We start from the raw sequence: 26,365 nt of genomic DNA, 5'->3' as shown, positions 1-26,365 counted from the left end.
CACTGGTAGCAATCCCGAGATCACTACCTTTGAGGTCCTCCTCTTAAACTACAAAATAAATAGCAAGTTCATAAAATATTTAAAAATACAGATCCAATCACTATTAACAGATTATTCAATTTTAATTGATTGGGGAGGGCAGGGATCTGAAGTTTAAACACTGTCAGAGTAAGAGCAGATGGAAGACTGGACAGGTGTTCCTTTCCTCGAGCAAACATCTGCATGCATTGCCAGCTAGTGTGCTAGGTGGTAATTCTCTATGTCTTCAGGAGTTGTAATACAGTTCAGGATTTGTAGCTGTAATACAGATCATATTTTGAGAACACTTCATCCAAGTGATCTCCAAGTGGATGCAAATTAATAACATGAGGAGGATGGGGAGGAGTCTTTCAGAATATCTTTTTCTTCATTGTACCCAGAGTTTTCACTTCCCCCAGGAGATTACATGTTTGTGAAAAAAATGTCTTAAGTTGGTTTAGCCATGATGATCCAGTCACCACAGCACTGCTAGGCACGATAACGAGTCGTTTCTTTCCTCATCATTGAGGTAATATGTTTATAAATAGATTCTGCTCTAAAATGTCACATGGTATTGTTAGAATATATATTGCAGCATTAAATTGCCCCAAACTAATGTAATTAAAGGATATTTATTTCTTGTAATAATTTAAGTTAAGCAGGAAGCAGCAAATGACAGCGACACTGATGTCAAGGTAAGAGGTTAGGTTCATTTGTCAGGCGTAAATGTAGTGTAATAGATAATGGGTTTGGATGTGATATTCTTCAGAGGGTCAGTGTGGACTTGGTGGGCTGAAGGCTACACTGTAGGGATTCTAAGATTCTAAGAATTGAACTGACAATGTTATTGACATAAATCACTGAAAATACAGAAGATTTTTGTTCTATCACTTTTATCACCTAGATAGCAGCAGCTTTGCTCCCTATGGTTGGCATAGGGGAATCACATATCCGCTTTACTTCAATTTGAAAGGTCCCAGGTTTCTGCCATGAATTATGTGGATGAACAGGTTGATTCTCAGGCTGCATCAGTTTGGACATATGGGACAGGACTATTCCATGAAGTAACTGGATTTGGAATGCAGAACATTACCACCAACTACATTCAAGTTGTGTTCGCTTTCATTTTGCAGCAATATTCCAAATGTTTTGTGAGTAACCCAAAGTTTCAAAATTCTGTGGTTTACTTTCATTGCTCGGTAACGTACTATATGTACAATTTGCTCACCAGAAATTGGCAGTCATGTTTTTATCATACCACCATTATTGTGGTTTTCTGTATTCCTGAAGTAAACCTGTAAACAATGGAATTGCTGCTCTATAATGTTTCAGGAACTAAATGCATAGCAAAGCTCTAAAGCCACAACTCAACTCTATTAAGATGATCTACACAGATTCTGCTGCATATGGCTGTGCTAAATGCACTTCATCACTTTGCGACAGTTACTATTTTATTCCCTCTTTGAAACAAAACCAAAAATTGCACAAAAAAGATTAACAATGGAACTGTTGACCACAGAAGAGGCCAAAATGTGTTTATGATTTTCAAAAAGCAAAACCACAATCACTAAGCAGCTAGCTGTGTTTCAATTTGCCAATTGTTTACAATTTGTACTAATGTGTGAAATAGGAACATATGTAGAAGCAGACCAGTTCACCACTCAAGTCTGCTCCACTATCCAATAGGATCATGGCTGATCTGTTTGTGTTCCCACATTCTCAGCTACCGATCTACGCAACAACCCCGATTCCCTTGCCTAACAAGTATCCATCCACCTCTCTCTTAAAAGTATTAAATGACCTTGCCTCCACCACCTTCTGAGGCAGACACCTGCAAAACCTCTTCCAAATGGAACAGTTTCAAAGAAAACTCTGAAGGAGGAAACCAGGAAGCAAGCCAAATTGTTTCTCATTCTCCTGTGCTCTTTAATCTCTGCAAAAAGGATGGCAACTTAGTCAGCAAAACATTTTCTAAGTTGTCTGCTAAGAAGTTGAAATGCTATTGGATTAAAGAGTTATCCAATGGAACTAATGCAACACAAGAGAATGTTCAGGCAGGAATAAAACGCAAGAAGCTGCAATCAAACAGTGACTTTCAAATTCACAGATGACTTGTTATTTTAATGTCATGTTTTATCCACAGAACTAGATGAATGGTGAAATGAGAAATCAGGACACAGAAAATTAATCAAAGACCCCTGTCATAAAGTAATGTTTCCAGCACCTCATTGAGATCTCCAAAGAAAAGATTATTCCTTCAACCAACATCAAAGCAGTAAAATTGTCACCAGTTCAACAAGTTTTACTTGATCAATTCCTAATAATCACCTTAAAATAAGACTCTTACTCCACATTATATATGGAAGCAATGAGTTGGATCAAACCACTTTCCATCAGCATGTACAAATGCAGTGAAAGTGGCATCAACATGGATGAGAGATTATAAACGTTAAATCCACAGTGCCTGTCTACAATACAAAATTGTCTTTTCTTTTCAAAAAAAAAGGACATGATGCTTGTATTGTAGCATGACTAATGGCACAAGCAATCACTATTACAAGTGTGTATAGTGATTTCCTATCCTTCTGTGCTGATGCAAGAGTATCTCTGAGTGCTGAACATTTTACCAACAATGAACTTCATTCCTACAATAAAAATAATCTTTCTGATGTATCAGTATTTAAAAGTCAAATAATGTTAGTCTGTGAAATAGTTCTGCATCCATGGAATACAGGATTAACTTTAAAAGTTTTTTTCAGTTGAAATGCAGTTACAATCTTCAAATTATAAACAGGAATCATCTGCTGTACCGTGAGCACCACTCATATTATTTTTGCACATGATGTGTGAATTTTAGCTGCAACCATTCTGCTTTTTATGAGATCAATAAAAGTATAAATATTAATATTTATAACATTCACTTTGCCAATCTCAGATATTCAGACATCACCAAACTTGGTGATATGCATTAGTTTGATAGCAAGCTGCATCCTGTGGGCCCTGAACAGTTTTTGCATCCTCAGTTTTACTGAGACTTAAGGCTTCAATATTTCCCCATCCCTTCCTTTTCATTCAACCAGGAGGGGGGCATGCTGACTTAACAGCAGCAGTCAATGCTACACTATAACTGACAGGCAGGGACACAGTTACTGTGTCCAAAACAGCATTTCAGCCCTAAGTCTTGGAATTCTCCAGCACCACTCGGATTTTAGCTGGGAAATGGCAATGGAAATAGGAGTAATGAGGGAAGACTGATGTCATCAGAAGCTGAGATCTAAACTAGCGACTCTTGAGTTGATCTGCACTGTTCTAGTGTGGGAGCTGGGTGCAATCCAGTTCTTTCCAGTGATTACTTAAGAATGGAATATTCTTCTCTAGAAGGATCTGAAACACTCAGCTCAAATATCATCCTGTTCCAAGACTGGTTGACATTGTACGGAAGAGTACAAAAAAGCTAAAAGAATCAGACATAGCAGTGCTGATTAGTTGCAGTAATAATTTGGCACACAATGAATAAAAGATAATAATATTGAAGCAAGCCAGTACCTGAATGTGTAGCTGTTGACACATTCAAAAGATCAAAGCATTCAGAAGCAAAATAGAATACAGACAGTAGCTAGGCACATAAAACTGCAACAAACAAAATCCTAATTTTTAAATAACAATTTTATTTTAATTATTCCATTAGCTATTGCCTGACCCTCAAAATCACTCATCACATTGCATAAACCTTATAGGTTTGTAGCATTGAAGAAAACCATTCAACCCAAGGGATCTATACCTGCTTTTTCTTGTGCAGTCCATAGACTAGACCCACAGATGCACCACCTCCCCATCACCTAATATTGGTAATAGCTGTTTATTTAGTAGTGACAGGCTGAAATACAGTATTAGTGAAAATCCATCGTATAATTTTTTGATTACATTTAAAATATTAAATTTGGCTAAGATTAAAATTGATGAAGAAAATATAGAAAGGAATAAAAAACAGGTTTGATTCTAAGTAAACCAGTAGGCCATCTCAGCACTATGCTTTTATCACTCCCATTCATTCATCTATCAAGAGTTTTAAGGGGCAACCTCAATTGTTCCACAGATAGTTTGAGCTACTTACAGATGATATGGGCAGTGAAAGCCCCACTGTATACAGCACAGTGGAAGTGACGGTACTATTCTTGAATGGGTACTTGATGCTTTCATCATCACAATAAAAACCTCTTTGAAATGGTTTTACTTTGAACAAATTTATAACGCCCATTGGCATACCAGCTGTAGGGAAGGAAGACAAAGAAACTTTTAAGTGCACCTTCAATTGACAAACTTTACAAGAGTTAACAGTCACAAATTCTGTTTCCAAGAATTTCAAAGTACAAAACAGTCCACTTGTCAGATTTTGACTCAATTCTGAATTAAAGACTTAAGTAAACAGATTTTTGTGCTTAATTCACAGACACAGAACACTTAATTTACAACAGCATTATATGTCATTGCACAGCATTATATGTCATTGCTTCAGTTTTTGTCAAATAGGTTTAGGATTGGCAATTCTGTGTTTACTACAATTGAGAAGCCACATATTTGTTTCATCCCAAGATGGAAATTCTATTTGTTTTCTCATGACATGAACTTAAATTAATTGTTGTAGTATTGACGTTCACTCAAGACTTTTAACTTTCATGACTGATCTCAGGCTGCTATTTGGTAAGTCTCATTTTGGTGAATTTATTTGGGGCAGCACGGTGGCACAGTGGTTAGCACTGTTGCCTCACAGAGACCTGGGTTCAATTCCCACCTCAGGCGACTCTCTCTGTGTGGTGTTTGCACATTCTCCCCGTGTCTGCATGGGTTTCCTCCGGGTGCTCCAGTTTCCTCCCACAATCCAAAAATGTGCAGGTTAGGTGAATTGGCCATGCTAAATTGTCCATAGTGTTAGGTGTAGGGGAATGGGTCTGGGTGGGTTGCGCTTCGGCGGGTCGGTGTGGACTTGTTGGGCCGTAGGGCCTGTTTCCACGCTGTAAGTAATCTAATCTATTTCGTTTGATTAGCAACAAACATCAGTGTGAATCGATTAGAAAAGTAATAACAGGTATATCAGTTCAGATAAATTGCTATATTTACCTCATCATTAAAAGGATTTTTAATGTCATTTAATTTACTTTGCACTTCTAGTACCATATAATACAAAACAGGGACTGAAAGATATACATAAAGCCTCTGCTAAATTAATCTATACTCATCTCTCAGAGGTGTGTGAAGTCCTGGAGGTGGGTGACATGCTTTACAGTCTTCCTGCCACTTTGCAGCCTTCACTCACACTTGACCTAAAGGAATAGCTCAGGACAGACAGTTTGAATTAATGACAACTTGTAGCATGAACACATGCCAAGCCATTCCACTGGACCTTCAAAAAGCCCCAGAGTTTGAGGTTTATAGTTGGTTTTTTCAGATTTGACATCATTTGTTAATTATACCTATTTTTTGTGCAAAATGCGCAGCTAAATTTGTTCCACATAACAGCAGAAAGTAAACACTATGGTACATCTGAATACAAGAAATGCCATTGTTTGGTTTCACAAACCACTGTTATGGCTTTCCTAGAACTCAACTTAGGGCATTTTTTGTCTGCTAGATACACCAACTAAGTAAGAACAGAATACTGTAACTAACATGTCTTTAGCTATGGATGAGAGTCATAGAGAAGTACAGCATGGAAACAGACCAAAACAGAAACGGTCCAACTCGTCCATGCCAACCAGATATCCTAAATTAATGATTAGATTAGATTCCCTACAGTGTGGAACAGGCCCTTTGGCCCAACCAGTCCACACTGACCCTGCGAAGAGTAACCTACCCAGACCCATTTCCCTCTAGTCCCATTTGCCAGCACATGGCCCACATCTCTCCAAACCCTCCCTATTCATATGCCCATCTAGATGTCTTTTAAATGCTGTAATTGTACTAGCTTCCACGATTTTCTCTGGCAGTTCATTCCATACATGCATCACCCTCTGTGTGAAAATGTTGCCCCTTCGGACTTTTTAAAATCTTTTCCCTCTCACCCTAAATGTATATCCTCTGGTTTTGGACTCCCTCAACCCAATGAAAAGACCATGTCTATTTACCCTATCCATGCCCCTCATAATTTTGTAAACCTCTATAAAGTCACCCTCAGCCTCCAACGCTCCAGGGAAAACAGCCCCAGTCTATTTAGCCTCTCTGTACAGATCAAATCCTCCAACTCTGGAAACATCCTTGTAAATCTTTTCTGAACCCTTCAAGTTTCACAACATCCTTCTGATACGAGGGAGAACTGTACAAAGAAGGGATGTGAGTTTGCCTTGGATATCTGGAAAGGTTATGTAATATCATGCTGTTTTGCTCCATTTTGGAGAAGGTGACCAGTCTTTCAATTAGACTGAGGCAAAAATTATGCATTGTACAATGCTTTATTTTGGTTATATCTTCCTGTTTGGAATATAATAATTAGTTTCGCCCAATATGGTCTCCTATAATATGAAGTCATACCATGAAATTATGCTCACCTTGGACAGCATTAATCTACAATGATCCACATATTGAGTTCAAAATGTTTCTGGATTTGTATAATATAGTATTCGCAGCTCCAAAATATATCTAGCTTTTTATCTTTAATTTATCTAATGTTTTCACAGATAAAAAAGGACATTTCTGTATAATCATTTCTTTCGGTTGATTCATTTCCCTTGCATTTCTTTTTACAGATCCTTAGGTGCTAGTAGCTTTTTAGAACATTATCAAATTTCCAGAATTTTTACATGAACTTTGATAATCAGTTATCTGACTATTGTGTTGGCGAGGAGGGGAGGGTTTTGTGTGTGTGTGTTGGGACGAGCTGTAATTCAGCACCTTATCTAGTCCACACCCAACATTTATGTGTGCACAGGATTCTCTGGATAGCAATCAGAAACAGAAAATGAGACAACCTTTCCCTTCATTAACTAGTGAGCCAAGGCCAATTATAGTGCTTGCAGAGTCATATCTGTTTCTGATTATAGATTACATGGTATAGAGCACTATATTGCAGATCTAATAGACATACACCAATGATTTATTCAATGCTACTACACAGAATACTAATTTTAGTAGTTTTAATGTTAACGTTCCAGTTCAAACAAACTCATAATGCTTAAAAGTCCAGGAAGTCTTAACTAATGTAATTATGAAGGAAATAGCAGTGGTATTTTAGTAATGAATAAACAGAACATGAAAGACAGTCAATAAATACACCACTCCTAGACAGAATGATCACTGTTTATGTCTGCTCATTTAGATATCACCAACTTCTGAGCCAATGGTAATCTCATTTATAGAAGAGTGAGTTTATTTTCTGTCCTCCTTTCCTGAAGACAAAATTATATAGTCATGTGTGTGTACGAGACACTGCCAGCGCCTCTGCCACTGTGACTTCTCCTGCACTGTGCAGAAAGACTGCCCCAACAATTCATCATCAATAGGGTGCAGCTAGCCATCCCACAATTAGCTATTCCTAACCAATTGGTCAGGCCCAACCAATCCAATCCCACACCATACCCAATATCTAAACAGGAGCAGCTGTCAGTAGGATTTACTGGACAGAGTATTTTTCCTCTCTTTCTCCTGGAGAAGGGCTTATGCTGGAAATGTCAACTCTCCTATTGCCTGACCTGCTGTGCTTTTCCAGCAGGTTTCGTCCCTAAATCTATGACAATTTTAATATCTATGCAGCTGAGAAATTAAACCGAGAACAGTTCAGTGCAATTCCACACAGAAGGGAGTAACTTTAACTTTGTCTGATATTAGGCAGTGGGAGCTACTGAATCGCCCACATTTTAATCATTTTGTTTGATTTTAAAACATTTGAATTCAATATAGGTTAAAAAGAATGAAAAATATAACAAGCAACTAATCCAATATTATTTGTCTTGTACTGTGCTTCAAAGAAGAAACAATCTCACAGGTGTGAAAATCTGAAGTGTCTACATCAAGTGTTACAAAGATGTGCTCACTCAAATATTAATTTTTAACTCATCAGCTGGAAACAAACATTGGACTTGTTAAAACAGCAATTTTTAACTAAAATAAGGATACTGACAAAATTAAAATTGCTGCCAGAGTTTGGTTGACTCTGTATGACTCCAAATCCACTCCAAATGGGTCTATTAACAGCCAACCATAAGTCATAGGATCAGAAGTAGTCCATTTGGTCCACTGATCTACTGTACCATTTAATGAGATCATGGCTGATCTAATAATCCTCAACTCCACTTTCCTCCCTTGATTCCCTTACTGATTAAAAAATCCATCTATCACAGCCTTGAAGATACTGAAGAATCCAGATTCTATACCTCTCTGCAATCAAGAATTCCCCAGATTTACAACCATCTGAAAGATACCTTGTGAAATATCCAAAAGATTTTTAAAGTTCCGATGGCAGTTATAGAAAAGTCATGTGACCAACTCACAGGTGTTAAGACAGGATAGCTACAGTCAGACCAGATAGTCAGCTATAACCAGTTCACTTGTCCAAAGTTAACTTCTATTGTAGTTTTGCATGTGATTCAAGCATGTGAGTTTGGGCATGTTTTGCAGAAGTTGGGATGAACTTTCCCAGTTTTTGTTTTTTTTTAGTTTTTTTAACCTGGTTTTTGCATAATAAAAGTGAACTTCTTACTTGTTCAACTCAAGGAAATCTATCTGGCTAGTTCTTACTCATCCAAAAGTAAGCAGATAAGGAGAAACTAAATTGGCAAGTGAATGCTTTACAAAACCTTTTAAAAGTTATGTTAAAATCAAGCATCTGGTAGTCAGAGGAAGGAAGTTGCCAATAGTTTCTATTCATTTGCTATATTGTGTTGTTGCTTACTCCTTCAATTGTTTGTTAACATATGGAGAGGATGTTATATTGTTGCTACTTCTTGTCTGTAATGTCCTACATCGTGACCACATGAAGCTAAGTAAAAATCGTCAAATGAGGTAAAGTTGATTTTTGGGTGAGTGTTCGTCAGCAACCACCCATTTTAGTGAAATCATTAGGAGAGATGTTTTAACAAGTTATGCAAAGTCAAGGTCTGCACCAGTTCCTTTAAATAGCAACCCCAGTTTATATATCAATAATAAATAAATGTACATCTGTATGAATAGACATAGAAAATGCTAGGAATATACAAGTCAGTCAGCATTGGGGAAAGAAAAATAGTTTAGAACAATGCTACAGAGTGTATGAAATATGTTTTGTATCTCTTCTGAAAATGACAGTTCTACAGTCCATTTCTATTACCTAATTTTAATTTGCATTACCAGCATTTGGAATTCGTTCCTTCGACTGCACTGGAGCCATTAGAGACTATGGAAACTGCTTACTCATAAGAGAAGCAGAAAGCAGCACCAAAAATCAAAAATCATTGTTTGGTAGTACAAAACATGCGTGATGTTCACTACCAGGATGCTGCCATCAAGCCATAAAAATGTTCTGCTTTCTGCACAAGATTAATGCCATATATGCCATGTGTCCTGTTTCAAAATTCATTTACAGGATGAGGACATCACTGGCTGGGCCAGCATTTCTTGCCCATCTAATTGCCCAGAGGGCAGTTAAGAGTCAACCACATTGCTGTGGGTCTGGAGTTACATATAGTCCAGATCAGGTAAAGATAGAAGTTTCCATCTTAAAGGATATTAGTGAACCAGGTGGATTTTTCCTGACAATCAACAATGGATTCATGGTCGTCAGTAAGTCATAGGTTATCTTCATTCCAGACTTTTTAAAAGGTAATTCAAAGTTGATTATCTGCTTTGGCAGGATTCGAACCTGGCACTGAGTCCATTCCCAGGCTCCTGGATTAGCAGGTCCAGCAATAATAACACTAGGCCATTGCCTCCCATATCAAACAGTGTGCCTCCTTAGCTGTTCACAACAAACAAGATACTGATCATACCTATTGAGCCCACACTGATATTAGGTTTGATTCAGCAATTGGCCAACATTTGCTGGATAATCCTGAGTTTGCCAAGAATTACACTGACACCCAATTTAGATTGTCAGTCAGGCTCTCAGTGTTGCTATTTATGTGTACTGGATGTTACACATATTAATACAAAGGGCTCAGCTCTTGGCAGACAAAATGTATACATGCTCTGCATCTACTTCAACTCTTCAAAATAGGTCACAGCCATTCATTGATTTATTTCTTAAGGCACTGCCTTGACCAATCAGATTCAACCTCTTGGTTTAAGTTTAAACAATGCCTGACGGTAGAATGTCAATCAGCAGTAATCAGTTAATTCTTCTGAGCAATGCCTCTACCAATTGTTCACTTATGTTTCTTCATCTCGCATAAATGTGGATTTCCCCTTCAATTGGCATTCTTGCAAATTGTCTTGATGAGTGCAAGGTGAAAGTTTTGACAAAATGCACTTTTTTCAGCAATACTCAAAAATTAAGAACAACATTAAATGAAAACTAAATAGATTCCCCCATGTCCCCCAAACCCATTTCCCAACATCTGTTTTGTGCTCTTTTAAGGTTCCTGTCAATGATCTAGAGATTGGACTGAATAAACAACTTCTGTAGACATTCTGAGTTCCACTTTTATGCAGAATAAATAGACAAATCAGCTCAATGCACTGACCACACAAAATCACCACACTTTGAACAGAACACTTTGAACAACAGAATTGTAGATCCTTAGTGTGTGCTGTACTCATTTATAATGGAAAGAGCTTTAGTCATTTCATTAACCTTATGCCAATTCTCAAGGTGGCCTATGACCTCCCTCAAGCAAGTTTGCCTTTTCTCTCCAACTTGTACTACTAATAGAAGCATTCACCTTACAAGGTATCATCACATAACAATAAAATTGGTTCCAGATGAGATATTTTAGCCACCCTATCTGGTAAGTAGCCAACATATGTCCAATTAAAGGAGACTCTGCAGTTTGCGCTCATCTGGAACCTATTCATTGATGCACAAGTGGTAAAGCTAAACTGCAGAGTACATGCGATGATAGTGATCCCACTATGGACTATTACTCCGAAAGTACTGGCGAAGGAAGCAAGCTCTCCATAAAGGAAGTCACACTTGATCTAAATTTCTGTCTGACAGACTGCAGTTCAGGAAAGCGGACAAGGGCTTTTATTCATGAGGGGCATTCTAAGTTTAAAATGAAAACAGCAACAAGATGGGTTTCCTTTAAAGTAAAAGATGAATGTAGTGGTGGAGAACCCCATTTCAATATCCACCTCTTCCAAGGAATTCTTTTTGCAAACCCTTTACCTTTCAAGGGAAATCATGAAATTAATTCCCTTGGTGGCTGCAGACTTGTAGAATGTGTTGTTCTGTCCCAATCATAATTTTACTTAAATTCTAATATTACAAAAGGATGAAGGGTAGCAGGAGTGAGAATGGGGGATGTTCCTATGATTGGGATTGCTCTGACTGTAAAATATATCATCAGGCACAGATTCAGCTATTAAAGTTTGTATTTCTTTTCTTAAACCATACAATTTTCTCTCAATCTAAAGTACTATCCAAAACAACCCTCACTTGAAAATAAAACCTCCAAATCAATGTAATTGCTAAGATGCACAGTAACATAATCATGTTGTCCTTTACACGTGGATTCAATGGTCAACTTGACTTAGACCACAGGAGTCTGTGTTACTCGATCCACCTACATGATGATCGACAGCTCTCAAAAGTAAATTAAAAATCACTATACACAGCTGGAAGCAGATTTTATTTCAAGTTATGGGTTATTTTCAGAAATACTTTAGTTTAAATGAGGAAAAATTTGATGGTTGTAAAATTTAAAGAGTGAGGGCAGAACAAAAGTTAAAAGCCAAAAATACCCAACTATAGCTAGTTACAATAATACGGGACTTTTCATAGGCTTGGTAGTGATTTCTTAATATTAAAAAAAATCAAGAAATCAAAAGAAAGCACCTGAACAAACACTTTGTGCTGAATTAGGCTATGACCTGAACCATTGACTGCTTCAGCAATTGCACATCTGGCTTCTGAGTTTGATTGGCTCCAGGGAGCGAGGTCAAACTGCCTCGACAATCCAAACAGAGATGGATTTACTCAACCCTTCACGATGTGCAAAGACACCTCTCATGGTGATGTAAAGATTATTTAGAAAGTGAAATTACTTTGAACTAGTCTAAACAGACATGTCTCTAATAGCAGAAACACATTCTCACACTGATGCTTCAAAATATGAAACATCACTCTATCCTTGAAGCAAGTAAAGCTTCAATCCAGTCTTATGTGTGCCAGGTTTGTGTAAATAGAAAGATTAGCATAAATTGTACTCCTTTTGGAATTCAATTCAATTCTGCACTTAGTCAGCAATGAATCAGGCAAGAATCACTTCCTCAGAATTCCTCAACAATCAATACTTCGGCAACATCAAATTTAAAGCAGTTGTCTTTAAACCCTGCACAATAGTTTTATAAAATTTTGATAAACTGATAAATGTTTTATAACTGTTTATTATTTTCTATGTTTCTCACTTTATTTCTCACCTCTTGAAGGCACCTCTATGACAGTGACCCCTCTATGGAGTATTACTCTGAAAGATCTGGCGATGGAAGCAAGCTCTCCATAAAGGAAGTTACACCTGATCTAGATTTCTGTCTGACAGACTGCAGTTCAGCAAAGCTGACAAGGGCTTTTATTCATGAGGGGCATTCTAAGTTTAAAATGAAAACAGAAACAAGATGGATTTCCTTTAAAGTAAAAGATAGATGTAATGGCACTACAATTCATGAAAATGTACTCATACATCTTTAAAAACATTTTTCTTCACCTCTAAAATGGAATCATTCAAGTTTGTAGGACATTCTATTTTGATGCTTCTCTATGGTTTATCCTGAGCCCAACCACCTACCTCACATTGGCACTTTACCAAACAGGTTACAATATAACTCCTGAAACCATCGCCCCAAATTTGTTTACTCAGTGTCTTATGTTCATGTTGACCTCTAGCTTCCATGTCACATATATTTAAAGAAGCTCTTATTGTGAGATTTTACATTTCTCCCTAGTTTGCCATTGGAGAATATTTTCTCTGTCTTTATTACCTTTTTAGTCCTCTTTTGCTTGATTCTGCATTTATTCCAGTGGGACGAGATAGCTCCTTATAGAGGTTTACAAAATTGAGGGACATGGATAGGATAAATAGACAAGATCTTTTCAGAGCTATCACTGATTTTGGCCTCCTTATGCACTTTCTCATTCAAATTAATACTCTCCAGAATTTTCTTGGTTAGTCCAATTGGTTTATCCCTTTTCTTAGCATCTTACTGGGACATATTTTTGCTGAGAGTCATAAGTTGTCTCCATAAGTTGTCTCCTACAGTGGCTTGAAGTGTGTCTATTTTAATGCAAGAAATATTAAGAATAAGGGTGACGACCTCCATGCAGGGATTAGAACTTGAAACTGTGATGTTCTGGCCATTTTAGAGGCTTGGATATCACAGAGGAAATTATGGTTGTTGGGTGTTCCAGGGTTTAGATGTTTCAAAAAGGAAAAGGGTGGAAAGCAAAAGAGGTGGAGGAGTGACATAGCTAATCAGGGATAGTATCATATTTGCAGAAAGGGAAATCGTTGAGTAAGGTTTGTCTACACAGTCCGTATGGGTGGAAGTCAGAAACAGGAAAGAAGCAGTCGCTTTACTGGGAGTTTTCTACAGCCTCCCCCCTCCCCCAATAGCAATAGAGACACCGAGGAGCAGCCTGGAAGGAAGATTTTGGAAATGTATAGAAGTAACAGGATTGTTGTCATGGTGACTTTAACTTCCCTAATATTGATTGGAACCTACTTAGTTCAAATAGTTTGGATGGAGCAGATTTTGTCAGGTATGTCCAGGAAGGGTTCCTGATGCAATATGTAGATAGGTCAATTACATGGGAGGTCATGCTGTATTTGTGCTTCGCAACGAACCATGTTGGATCTCTCGGTGGGAGAGCATTTCAGTGACAGTGATCACAACTCTGTGACCTTTACTACAGTCATGGAGAGATAGAGCAGATGGTATGGGAAAGCATTTAGTGGGCGGCACGGTGGCACAGTGGTTAGCACTGTTGCCTCACAGCGCCAGAGGCCCGGGTTCAATTCTCACCTCAGGCGACTGACTGTGTGGAGTTTGCACATTCTCCACGTGTCTGCGTGGGTTCCCTCCGGGTGCTCCGGTTTCCTCCCACAATCCAAAAAAAAAATGTGCAGGTTAGGTGAATTGGTCATGCTAAATTGCCGTAGTGTTAGGTGAAGGGGTAAATGTAGGGGAATGGGTCTGGGTGGGTTACGCTTCGGCGGGTCGGTGTGGACTTGTTGGGCGGAAGGGCCTGTTTCCACACTGTAAGTAATCTAATCTAATCTAATAACTATCAGAAGCGGGAACAATGGCTGAATTTCAGTTCCTAATAGACGCTGAAGGACGCTACAGTGGTCTAACTTTCATCAATGCTGTGATAGGCTCATCGTAGGCTCTCAAGATCTGATGACACAACAGTAGGTAAGAAAGTAATTTGTGAAGAGGACATGGGAGGCTACATAAAGATGTGGGTAGGTTTAGTGAGCCAAGATTGGCAACTGCAGCATATTGTGGGAATGTGAAATTAGCAACTTTCACAGGGAGAAAATAGAAGCATGTTAACTAAATGGTGAGAATTTGCAGAGCTCTGAGGTACAAGAGGATCTGCATGTACTAGTGCATGATTCACAAAACATTCGTGTGCAGGCGCAGCAAGTACTCAGGAAAGCTAATAGAATGTTGGTGCTTAATGCAAGAGAAATTTAATACAAGAGTAGGACAAAATACTTCAGCTTTGCAAGGCACTGGTGAGACCACATCTGGAGACGTTTTGCCTCACATACCAATCAGTCTTGTCTTAATGACCTATGTTGCTCCCATGATCTTAACATATCCATTTAAGTACTTCCACAATTTTGCCCAGTCCTCTCTAAATTTCTCCTAACTTGAAGTACCAACCACACCCTTTAATCCAATACTTTAGCTTTTTCAACAACACATCAGGCAGCTGGGTGACTAACTATTGGAAAACAAACAGATAATTTGGTGCAGGAAACTGTCAGATTGGGCTAAAGGGTACAGTTCACACTATGACATAGGAAAGGGGGTTGCTATCCAGACTGTTGGATGTGTACATGTCATATACTTGTATTTGTAAAATAAGAACATAAGAAATAGAGGCAGGAATTGCATAGACTTGGCCTATATAATTGTGATCTCAACTCTTTGCTGTCTTTCCCTCATAGCTTTTGACTCCCTTGTAAATCAAAATCTGCCTTAGTCTCCACAGCTCTCTGGGGAAGAGAATTACAAACAGTAATCTTTCTCTGCGTGAAGAAAGGCCTCTGTACATGCAAAATTAGTATGAATTTAAAAGTAAGTCAATGATATGGGTAGTTTAGTTTAGAAAAGACCAAAGCTTAAAACCTAGCCATGTATGATACCAATGAACATCATGATAAGCCCAAGATCATGGGTGAGACACAAAGTTAAATGCAGCATACTCATTGACCACAGAGCTGGACCAGCAAGTCAATAAGATTGAGCAGTAAATGTTTAAGTGATATTTGAAGAGACGAATAGATATACAGTATAGCCACTTGAACAATGTTAGCTTGAACTAATGTGATTTGAAGGAGGGAATGACTGAAATTAATGACCTTATATAACATATTAATGACATGCAAATATACATTGGAGTCTATGTTGGTGCTGGCTGCAAACTTCTTAAACCAGAAAACCTGAAATTTTTACCATCGGAACGTGAAACGAGTAAAACAAATCTCAATGCCAAATACAATTTCTCTTGATAATTAAGCAATGCAGAGCAGTAATACCAAAGTGGGACAATGCAACAACATGATCAATGCTGAAATTGTGGTTATTTAGACAGTGAGTTAGACACTAATGCATGACATAAGACCAGCTTACCAAAGACATGTCTACAAGTGCACAATTGAATAAAGAAGTTACTTTCCGATGCTCTGAATTTGTCTTATTCACAGTAGCAACTGGAATTCAAAGTGTAAAATAGCAATGGCAAAACAACTGTATCCTGTCTCTGGAAATATAAAAATACTTTTAATGTTTTTGATAACTTTTGCAATTTTAATATTCTGACATAACAAGCTACCAGATAATGGTAAGTTCCTGTGAGATCCTATAACGTGATGCGGCAGATTGAAAAGTCAACAAAATGGGAAATTAATTGTATATTGAAGGGACTGCTGTAAACAACTGTTAAAACATAGTTGGTAAAAGAAAAATTTAATTATATGCTTGTATCATGGGCTTATAATAAATGTGCAAGATTACGAAGCTACTATTAAACCTATAGCTAAGCCTATGATTTGTCTTTTTTGAAATTCCCTTTATGAGAAGTTTCAGAATTTAGAGCTAGTTCTAAGAGTGCATGTCACATGACTACCATGAAAGAAATGGTTCCACATCTAAAGAAAATCATTAAGTAGTGCACAATGGACTGAGTTATAGGGAGAGGTTAGACAAGCTAGAACCTTTTTCTTTATAGCGTAGGAGACTGAAGGGGGACCTTACAGAGGATCATGAGAGGCATGAGTAGGGTGAACACATTCAGTCTTTTTCTCAGGGTTGGGGAAGTGAGGACTAGAGCGCATCAGTTTAAGGTTAGAGGGGAAAGAATAAAAGGCAACCTGAGGGGCAACCTTTTTACACAGAGAGTGATACGAAAATAGAATGAGCCGCCAGCGGAAATGGTTGAGGTGGGTACATTAACAACATTTAAAAGAAAATTGGACAAATCCCTGGGAAGAATTTGAAGGATATGGGACATGTGCAGGGAAATGGGGTTCAAGTGGACAGGCATATTGGTTGGCATGGACCAGATTGGGCCAAATGGCCTGTCTCCATGCTGTAGGACTTTATCACTCAATGACTCTAAGAGTTCATTCTGGCAAAAACTACACTGGATAAATGCAAGAAAGCAAAATCATTTTTTGTTGCTACATAGCATTTGTCAGGTAGAAGATCAAAACAAAGATGGACACAAAACAATTTCCACTGTGCAGCATCACCACAATCAAAACTGTGTCAACTATATAATCTCAAGAAAACTGTGACAAATGAATCCCTCTGAATTAAGGAAGAACGCAATCTCTAAAGGTTCTTTTATGATTAGGGTCTTAGAAAATAGCTTCCATCAGAAGATTATATTTTCCTGTATAAATATTGGTCGATTTCAAAGTAATTAGTCACACATAGACAGATGTCTGCTGCTGAATCACTTGAAGATTTTACATACTAATAGTAAAGGAATTTAGAACTTCTGAATGAATGATTCGTTTGGAAATATTCAAACTATGCCAGAGAATCCAAAATACATATGACAAAATGCTTTTACAAATTAGCAATACTGCTTTACAAAGAACATAAACTGAAAGAGAAAACCTTTGTAAGTTATAGCCTCCATACAGGAAGTTGCCTGCCTTGGATTAGATGCCAATCACTGCAGATCAATCTCCGGATATTGCCCTTGACCAAACATCACCTTCAGTTGCTTCATCAATGCATTTTGTTGTGTCATCAAAGGCATTCACTATGTCATAAGGGAGGAATCAAGAATGATTGTAAAAACTGTAAAATCACTCACAATTCTTCTGATAAAGGGACAACCCACAGCAATCTATGCAAGGATCTGTTCAACATGCAGGTTTGGACTGACAAACGAGAGGGAACACTTTGTCATATAAAGGGCAATATGCATCTCCAAGAAGAAAAGGTTAATGTCCCTATCCCATTAGGATCTTTCATATTGATTGCAAACATAAATAACTTCAACCACGGTATTCTAAAATCCCACTTGAATAGAAATAAAATTCCAGAATAAAATAATAGACTTGATAATTCTTTATATTTTGTATGGACTTCTGTTACCAGTTTCAACTGTGCAAATATAACACCAACATGCAAAAATTGTAAAAAGGCCTATTTACTATTTATTTGGTGCACTCCTAGACTTACTCGAAACATGGAGTCATAGTTCTACAGTATGGAAACATACTCATTTCAACTCACCCATGCTGACCAGATATTCTACCCTAATCTCGTCCCGTTTTCCAGGATTTCGCCCATATCCCTCTAAACCCTTCCTTTTCATATACCCATGCAGATGCCTTTTAAATGTTGTAATTATTTTGGCAGCCCATTCCATACATGCACCACCCTCTGCATGAAACAGTTGCCCCTTCGGTCTCTTTTATAGCTTTCCCCCTCACCGTAAACCTTTGCCCTCTAGTTCTGGACTCCGCCACGCCAGGGAAGAGACTTTGTCTATTTATTCTATCCATGCTCCTCATGATTTTATAAACCTCCATAAGGTCACCTTTCAGCCTTGGACACTCCAGGGAAAATACCCCTACTCTATTCAGCCTCTCCCTTATCTCAAAATTCCTATCAATCGTTTCTGACCCCTTCCATGTTTAACAACATCATTCCTATAGTGTGGAGCATAAGCTCCTTGATGTTAAGATAATTGATGAAAAAGTCCCTGACAGAACTTTACAAAATTTACCACCAAATTGTTCAATTATTAGTCACAAACAGAAACAGAAATTGCTGGAAAATCTCAGCAAGTCTGCTAGTATCAGTGGAGAGAAATCAGAGTTAACGCACGGTCCAGTGACCCTTTTACAAAGCTCTCTTCTGATCCAATTATTAATTCAATTAGTACTGTTTTTACAAGAAATTAAAAATTGGGGATATTTTTGAGTCCTGGTGTCACAGTTAATATGTCAATTATTTACGTGAATGATATGCATCAGTAAGGACTCAAAACAATCAATTTGGAAGTCTTTTACACAGACTTAATGAGTTACTGTGTGAAACGATTAGCAGATGAGATTACCAAACTTAATGTGGCTATGGGCAGGGGCTCAATCCTCAAGGCAAAAAAGCACTGCTTAGAAAGTCATGGAGATGTACAGCATGGAAACAGACCCTTCGGTCCAACCCGTCCATGCCGACCAGATATCCCAACCCAATCTAGTCACACCTGCCAGCACCCGGCTCGTATCCCTCCAAACCTTCCTATTCATATACTCATCCAAATGCCTCTTAAATGTTGCAATTGTACCAGCCTCCACCACATCCTCTGGCAGCTCATTCCATACATGTACCACCCTCTGCGTGAAAATGTTGCCCCTTAGGTCTCTTTTATATCTTTCCCCTCTCACCCTAAACCTATGCCCTCTAGTTCTGGACTCCCCAACCCCAGGGAAAAGACTTTGTAATTTTGTAATTTTGTAAACCTCTATTAGGTCACCCCTCAGCATCCAATGCTCCAGGGAAAACAGCCCCAGCCTGTTCAGCCTCTCCCTGTAGCTCAAACTCTGGCAACGTCCTTGTAAATCTTTTCTGAACCCTTTCAAGTTTCACAACATTTGCAATTAGCAACTTTCACAGGGAGAAAATAGAAGCACGTTAACTAAATGGTGAGAATTTGCAGAGCTCTGAGGTACAAGAGGATCTGCATGTACTAGTGCATGATTCACAAAACGTTAGTTTGCAACTTTTAAAAAAAAGTTCTGTGATTTACACATGAAAGAAGTGAAACTATCATGGTATTCGAACAAATGAAAGACCCAACGAACAATCAAGGTAGTTTCCAATGTATAATTTCAGTTACATCACACTGTAAACTTTTGCTATAAATTGTGCCTTACAATTGTGTCCTCCACAACCACCTGATGAAGGAGCGGTGCTCCGAAAGCTAGTGCTTCCAATTAAACCTGTTGGACTATAACCTGGTGTTGTGTGATTTTTAACTTTGTACACCCCAGTCCAACACCGGCATCTCCAAATCATGACTCTCTAATCTTGCTGCTGTTAGGTTTCTCCCAACTCTAAATATGGACTTTAAATTTGTCTGCCCTTCTCCTGCCCCGAAACGTCGAATCTCCTGTTCTCTGGATGCTGCCTGACCTGCTGTGCTGTTCCAGCAATAAAGTTTCAACTTTGATCTCCAGCATCTGCAGACCTCACTTTCTCCTCCTTCTCCTGCCCAACAATGATAATAGAGTTTTCAACTGTATCAGCTCTCCTCTTTGACCTTTCTTCGCAAAATCCACCATCATGCTATTTCACTCAACCTTTAAAAGTTAAAAGCCCATCCATTCAACCAATTTTTCAGTTACATCTCCTACATCTCCCTACACATAGGTGAGAGATTGGGAGAATACTCACAGAATTTCAAATCTATTAAATCAAATCTATAAATTACAGTCAACTTTGTAATCACTCCAGTCACAGCATAAATGTTGTAGATGCAGTTATAGGAGATGTGACTTTATGTTACAGGTAACTGATTCTGGAATAATTCTGGTGCAGTAGTGCTTTTGCTCAATTCCTTGTCAGATGCGATTTGAGAAATGCACAGTGCAAACTGGTGAACAATGCATATATTCAGCTGAATCATGTGAGCACATACTTTATACTGGTGTATTGTCCCCAGCTTATTTGAGGCTAACAGTTATCCTTGTGGTCAGCCTTGTGTATGCATGTGGCGCATTGATGTCTTAAGGCCAAAATTCCCAATAGATTGGTACACAGGATTCTGAGTAAGTATATTGTTACGGTTTGGAGGTTATGAAATAATTTTCACTGCTATTCATTTTTAAGGGAAACCGGAAGTTTTCTATTCCATACTAGGCCGCACTGCAGAGTTGAGTGACAGAACTAAATTGAGTTATTGGGCAGAACTTGCATGTTGGAGGCAGACAGTGAGAGCTGGGATTCTTCCCAGCTCAGTGCATCCAACTTGGCATCTGATTCTAACAGCAGCCCTTCCCCATATACATTAGCTCTCCCTGTCTCAATATTGCCACTTTATCTCCTTTCTTAACTTTGCAATAATTCTTCTATCTCTTGAAATGTTTAGATCTATACACATCCAATTTGCACGAGGATACCTCTTAAAGCTATTAAGTCTAATTGTTCTGTTCATATGTTCCGCTAGAAGCCCTTCTGAAGGAGGGTAACTGGAGTCGAAACATTAACTGTGTTTCACTCTCCACAGATGCTGTCAGACCTGCTGAATCTCTGCAACAACTTGTTTTCGTTGTATTCTTTGTTAATACTTGGTTGATTTAATTTTATCTGTTTTCAATAGTTTCTCATCTGATGCTAAATCTAAATAAACTTTAGATCTAAATCTAACAACTTGTAATAGAGAACTGAACATCTACAGTGCTAGAAAATGGGAACCAATTCTCATTTCACTGACTCAGTTATCTACAAGTTACGATCTTTGACTCTGGTCTGCTGCCAGTTGCAATACGGTCAATGTTAGTAAAAGGTGATTGCCTGTTTTGGGCCAGAATTATGATGCAGGGAGAGAATGAGAGTCGTTTACAAGCCTATCGTTAAAGAGTACAGGAATGGAACTAATTGCATTTCTTTTGAAGAGTCAATATTGTTACAATGAGCTGAATCATCTCATGTGCTGAATGTTTGTACTAAAAAAGATAGTGAAATACAATTTATAGGAATAAGAAACAAGAAGTAATAGATACAGAAAGACAGAAAAGGAAACTACAGTGTGAAACCAATGGAGGGAAGAGAAAAGGTGAACAAACTACACCAGAAGGTGGGCAGATGGGAAGGGTGTCAGGTAACAAGAGACACATGTTTTTGAACAGGAAAATTTAAAAAAAAAAAATATTTAAATCTTCTTCTACTCAGATCAAGAACTGTTTATTTTGCTGATTTGTTAGAGCTTTATATGTGATATGCTCTATTGATTAGAGGGAGACTGATGACAAAATAGAATTAAGCATTTATCTTGCCAGGTGCTTTCTAGAAACAGTCAAAATTATTTGGGAAATGTTATTAATTACCCGGAGTGGAGTGGAGGGAAAGTAAGGATGCTCTCCCTATCAGTTTCACAACTAACTGTATACATTACAGGTCACTTTGCTTTCTGCTGTTTATATAGATCATGAAGTGCCCATGTAATATCTTCTGCCAAAACCCACTCTACTTGGGTCTGGCCATCTGCTCTTTATTAAAATGCTGTTTTGCATTTTTCCACCATATTTAGGCACAAACTTTCTCTATGCACAGATTCGGCAGACTTGTACTGTAACATGTGCCAAGATCCAGGCAGGACTTGCTGCTTCTAAACAAAGCTATATCTCTTTGATCAGAGCAATGCCCTGTGGAGACAAGAGTAGAAGGCAGCTCCCAGCCAACAACTGCCAGTCCCTCCTTACATTACGAGACTGCGCTGAAAAAGATAAAATTAATGGTATCATATGTATTTCAACTTGCTTAGGGTCAAGTTGAGCAAATTATGGTTATCTTTGTTAGCTGTTTCAGTGGAACAGGACTAGCTCCTCATCCTGAGGAAGTGTGTTCGTGGATGCAAAGATTGTATGATGGTCACAAACATAATTTGTTTATTTCACTCAAACACGATCCAGCACTATATATCGTACACAAACCTCTTAAACACTGAAGAAAAATAGTCAAGAGATTCAGTATAGAGCGCTTTTGCATTTGGAGCTAAAATACCCAAACAGTAGCTCAAAATTTCAAACACAGGAATAGGATACTGATGGAACCAATCCATTAGTGAACCTACTTCTTTTCATTCACATACAGGATAAGGGCATCACTGGCTAGATCAGCATTTAAGGGGAGGTGGTGACCTAGTGGTATTTTTGCTGGACAGTTAATCCAGAGACGCAGTAATGCTCTGTAGACTTGGGTTTGAATCTCACCACAGCAGATGGTGGAATTTGGATCCAATTTAAAAAAAAACAAACTTGGAACTAAAAGTCACGAATTCATCACTGATTGTCAGGAAAAACCCATCTGTTTCGCTAATGTCCTTTAGGGAGATAGGCTACCATTTTACCTGGTCTGGCCTACATGTGACTCCAGACCCACAGCAATGTGGCTGACTCTTAATTGCTTCTGGGCAAATAGGGATGGGCAATAAATGCTGCCTAGCCATCGACATCCACATCCTGTGAATGAATAAAGAAAAAAATGACTTTGTATTGCCACCCACTTTCACAGCCAGGTCAAGACTCTTTTGTTGTGCCAGAGTGTCGACATTTAGATATTATTTACAGTTCTTGAAAAAACTAGATAGGTTAGAATGTCACTTTGTCACAAAACAAAACAGTAAGTTATTCAGTATGTGGTGCCAAAATTGCACGCAATCCTGCATGTTCCAAATTCAACTCAGCTGCTACACAGAGATCAATGACTAAAGTCTTTTAAGATAAAGGAAAAGTGAAGTCTTTACAGTGTGACAAATTAACTATAAATGTAGAAAAATGGCATAATTGAGCACAGGAGGTGATGGTACTGCTCACCTTGCCTGTGTTGATTGTTCAAAGGGATATCCAATTATTTGCATATAGCCTTGTAAGCAGCCTCTCCCCATATTATACCGGCTTTACCTGTACTGCAGCTGTTGGATCTGTTTTCACGACTGTTTAAGGTAGTTCATTCCAGACCACAACAACTCACTGCATTAATATAATTTTTCCTTACCTATGCTTCTTTCACCAATTGTTTTGTATTTTTGTCCTCTGGTTATCAACTCTCGCTGCTGGAAACAGTTTCTCCCAGTATATCAAAACGTTTCCTATAAATGTTGAATTATTTTATCTCTCGTTCAACTATCTTCTCTAAGAACAATCCCAGATTCTTTAGTTTCTTCACTGAAGTTCCTTAACCCAAGTCTTATTCCAGAAAATCTTCTCTGCACCCTCTCTTAGCTTTTTACCAAACTCTGGTGCCTTGAATTTGACACAACACTCTACACCTAAAGCCACCAATCATTTATGGAAATTTAGTTTACCTTTCTGGATTTTTCATCCAATGCCTAAATTTACAAAGCCCAGGATTCTACATGCTTTGTTTTTAACATCAACAGGCTTGTAAGTATGTCCTTCTATGTTTAAAGATTTGTGATGAACAACCCCTAGGTTTCCTTGTTTCTGAGGACCCATTAACATTGTACAGTTTAGTAATATCTAAAAGTCACCACCTTTCCCTTCTTTGCATTAAATTTAATCTGCCATATGTCTGCCCATTTCACCAGTCCCATTCTGCAGATGTCTGCCATTACCCTTCTCATTGTTTACCATATCCTAAACTTTGTCTGTTCTGCAAACTTTGAACATTTTCTTTTATATCCATGATCCAGTCATTAACAAAGATCAAAACCAGCAGTAGCCTTAATACCAACCACTGAAAGATACCAATTTTATATTTTTCTTTGGTCTGATAAAATAACCACTCTCAACTTTGTATCTTGAGCCAACATGGAATCTACACTGCCACTGCTCCTTTAATCCAAAAGGCTTTAATTGTAAGTAGCTGGGGACCAGGGTTTTAAGACATTCTGTTGAGGAAAAATAAAACACAATGTGAAATTTTTGGGAAATGAATGTTTGCGGAACATAAATGTGAGGATGTCCTGTCTACTCCCAAAACAAATTAGAAACAACTTGCTGTGCATTTAAAGACTATGCCGGTTCCCAGCCATACTGTCAGTAGCAGTCTCCTGTCAGATTTGATAAGAATCATCAGCCTTGAACACTGACAATTAAAATACGAATTCAAATGTAAATATTATTTTTTGCAATTAAATTACATTCTCAAATTACAGTTTACACCAAAAAACCAAACTGTACACTATTCTCTTTTTCTCTGAGTTTTTGCCAATTGTGTCTTATTCCACAGAGGTATATTAGCTATCAATTGCTTCTATCTATGTGCAGCACTCATCAAGTGTTAAAATAGATTGGTTTCAGTTAGTAATTTCTATCCAAATATGATCTTTCTTTCAATCAAATCTCAGTACCTCCTGTGGTTCTGTTGCTAAATTGGACCAATTAGTTTGTGCTATAAAGAGCCTGGCATGGAAATAATGGGCTAAATGGCCTCCTTCTCTGCAGCAATGAATTTATACTTGAATTTAACAGGATTCGGCAATCCCAATGCTTCCAACTAAGAAATGAAAAGGAGCACGCCACATCCCATAAAATTACTATAATGTTAATTGACCGATTAATTTACTAGGTTATTATAAAGCAGGAACGGGTAAGACTGGTGTGTGAAAGGAACTATGAGGCTCCTCATAAAGCAATACTGCTGGTCACCACTGGATGCAAGATTAAGTGTAAAGTATTCCCAAAGCAAGAAATATAACAATTGGATACAGAGGAACGTTTGGAAATTCTATTAAAATTTATGGAGAAAACTGTCAAACAAAAAAGATGACCTATTAAATCCAATTGAGGCATAGTCAGACTTTGACAAATTTAGAAAGCCAGATGGTCATTCTATAGAAGAATATATAATGAAATTTAACAGGTGATATTGCAAAATTTCTATTCAAAGATTCCTAATTCAGTGCTCATTTTTAAACTGCTGGGCTGTGTTAAGGTGTCAAACATGGACCAGCCTAGTAATAACTGGAGACAGACTTCCAAAACGAAATGTGTCTTGGAACAAATACAAAAGGCTTTACAAACAATCCTGAGAGAACAGTCATTACCAGCGGCCTTCATGGCTCATACAGAACATTCAGCAGTAACAGAAAAAAAGGAGGATAGTTGCAGCAACAATGTGAGTTAGCTCAAATACAGGCCGACAGGACCAATACCATAACTAAAAGGAATTGGGATAGAAATATATCTGAAAATGTGTTGCTGGAAAAGGGCAGCAGGTCAAGCAGCATCCAAGGAGCAGGAGAATCGACATTTCGGGCATGAGCCCTTCTTCAGGAGTGAGGAGGATGTGCCAAGCAGGCTAAGATAAAAGGTAGGGAGGAGGGACCTGGGGGAGGGGCGTTGGAAATGTGATAGGTGGAAGGAGGTTAAGGTGAGGGTAATAAGGTGAGGGTGATAGGCCAGAGTGGGAGTGGGCGCGGAGAGGTCAGGAAGAAGATTGCAGGTTAGGAAGGTGGTGCTGAGTTCGAGGGTTGGGACTGAGACAAGGTGGGGGGGGAGGGGAAATGAGGAAACTGGAGAAATCTGAGACTACACCTCCTCCCACCCTGTCCCCTGTAAAAACGCCATCCCATATTCCCAATTCCTTCGCTGCTCCCAGGAGGACTAGTTCCAATACTGAACAACCCAGATGGCCTCCTTCTTCAAAGACCGCAATTTCCCCTCAGACGTGGTTGACGATGCTCTCCACCGCATCTCCTCCACTTCCCGCTCCTCCGCCCTTGAACCCTGCCCCTCCAATTGCCACCAGGACAGAACCCCACTGGTCCTCACCTACCACCCCACCA

The 26,365-nt window shown here is 38.5% G+C and overlaps 1 protein-coding gene across 3 annotated transcripts in view; it reads right to left on the bottom strand.

Moving 5' to 3' along the window:
- The window catches only part of plpp1a (phospholipid phosphatase 1a), a 97,827-nt gene that overhangs the window by 58,096 nt on the left and 13,366 nt on the right, over positions 1-26,365 (bottom strand). Inside the window, exon 2 of one of the 3 annotated variants that reach the window (XM_043688708.1) lies at positions 4,133-4,287. The exons of 1 other annotated variant lie outside the window; for it this stretch is intronic. In XM_043688708.1, the coding sequence (XP_043544643.1) occupies positions 4,133-4,287 (155 nt within the window). Of the gene's footprint in view, positions 1-4,132; positions 4,288-26,365 lie in introns of those variants that run through there. One more of the 3 variants, XM_043688737.1, reaches the window with a different exon arrangement.

Source organism: Chiloscyllium plagiosum, chromosome 1 (assembly GCF_004010195.1).
Source record: "Chiloscyllium plagiosum isolate BGI_BamShark_2017 chromosome 1, ASM401019v2, whole genome shotgun sequence".
In the NCBI taxonomy this organism is placed as follows: Eukaryota; Metazoa; Chordata; class Chondrichthyes; order Orectolobiformes; family Hemiscylliidae; genus Chiloscyllium; species Chiloscyllium plagiosum.
Note: the sequence above shows the minus strand (reverse complement) of the source record. Positions and strands in the feature narration are given on the sequence as shown.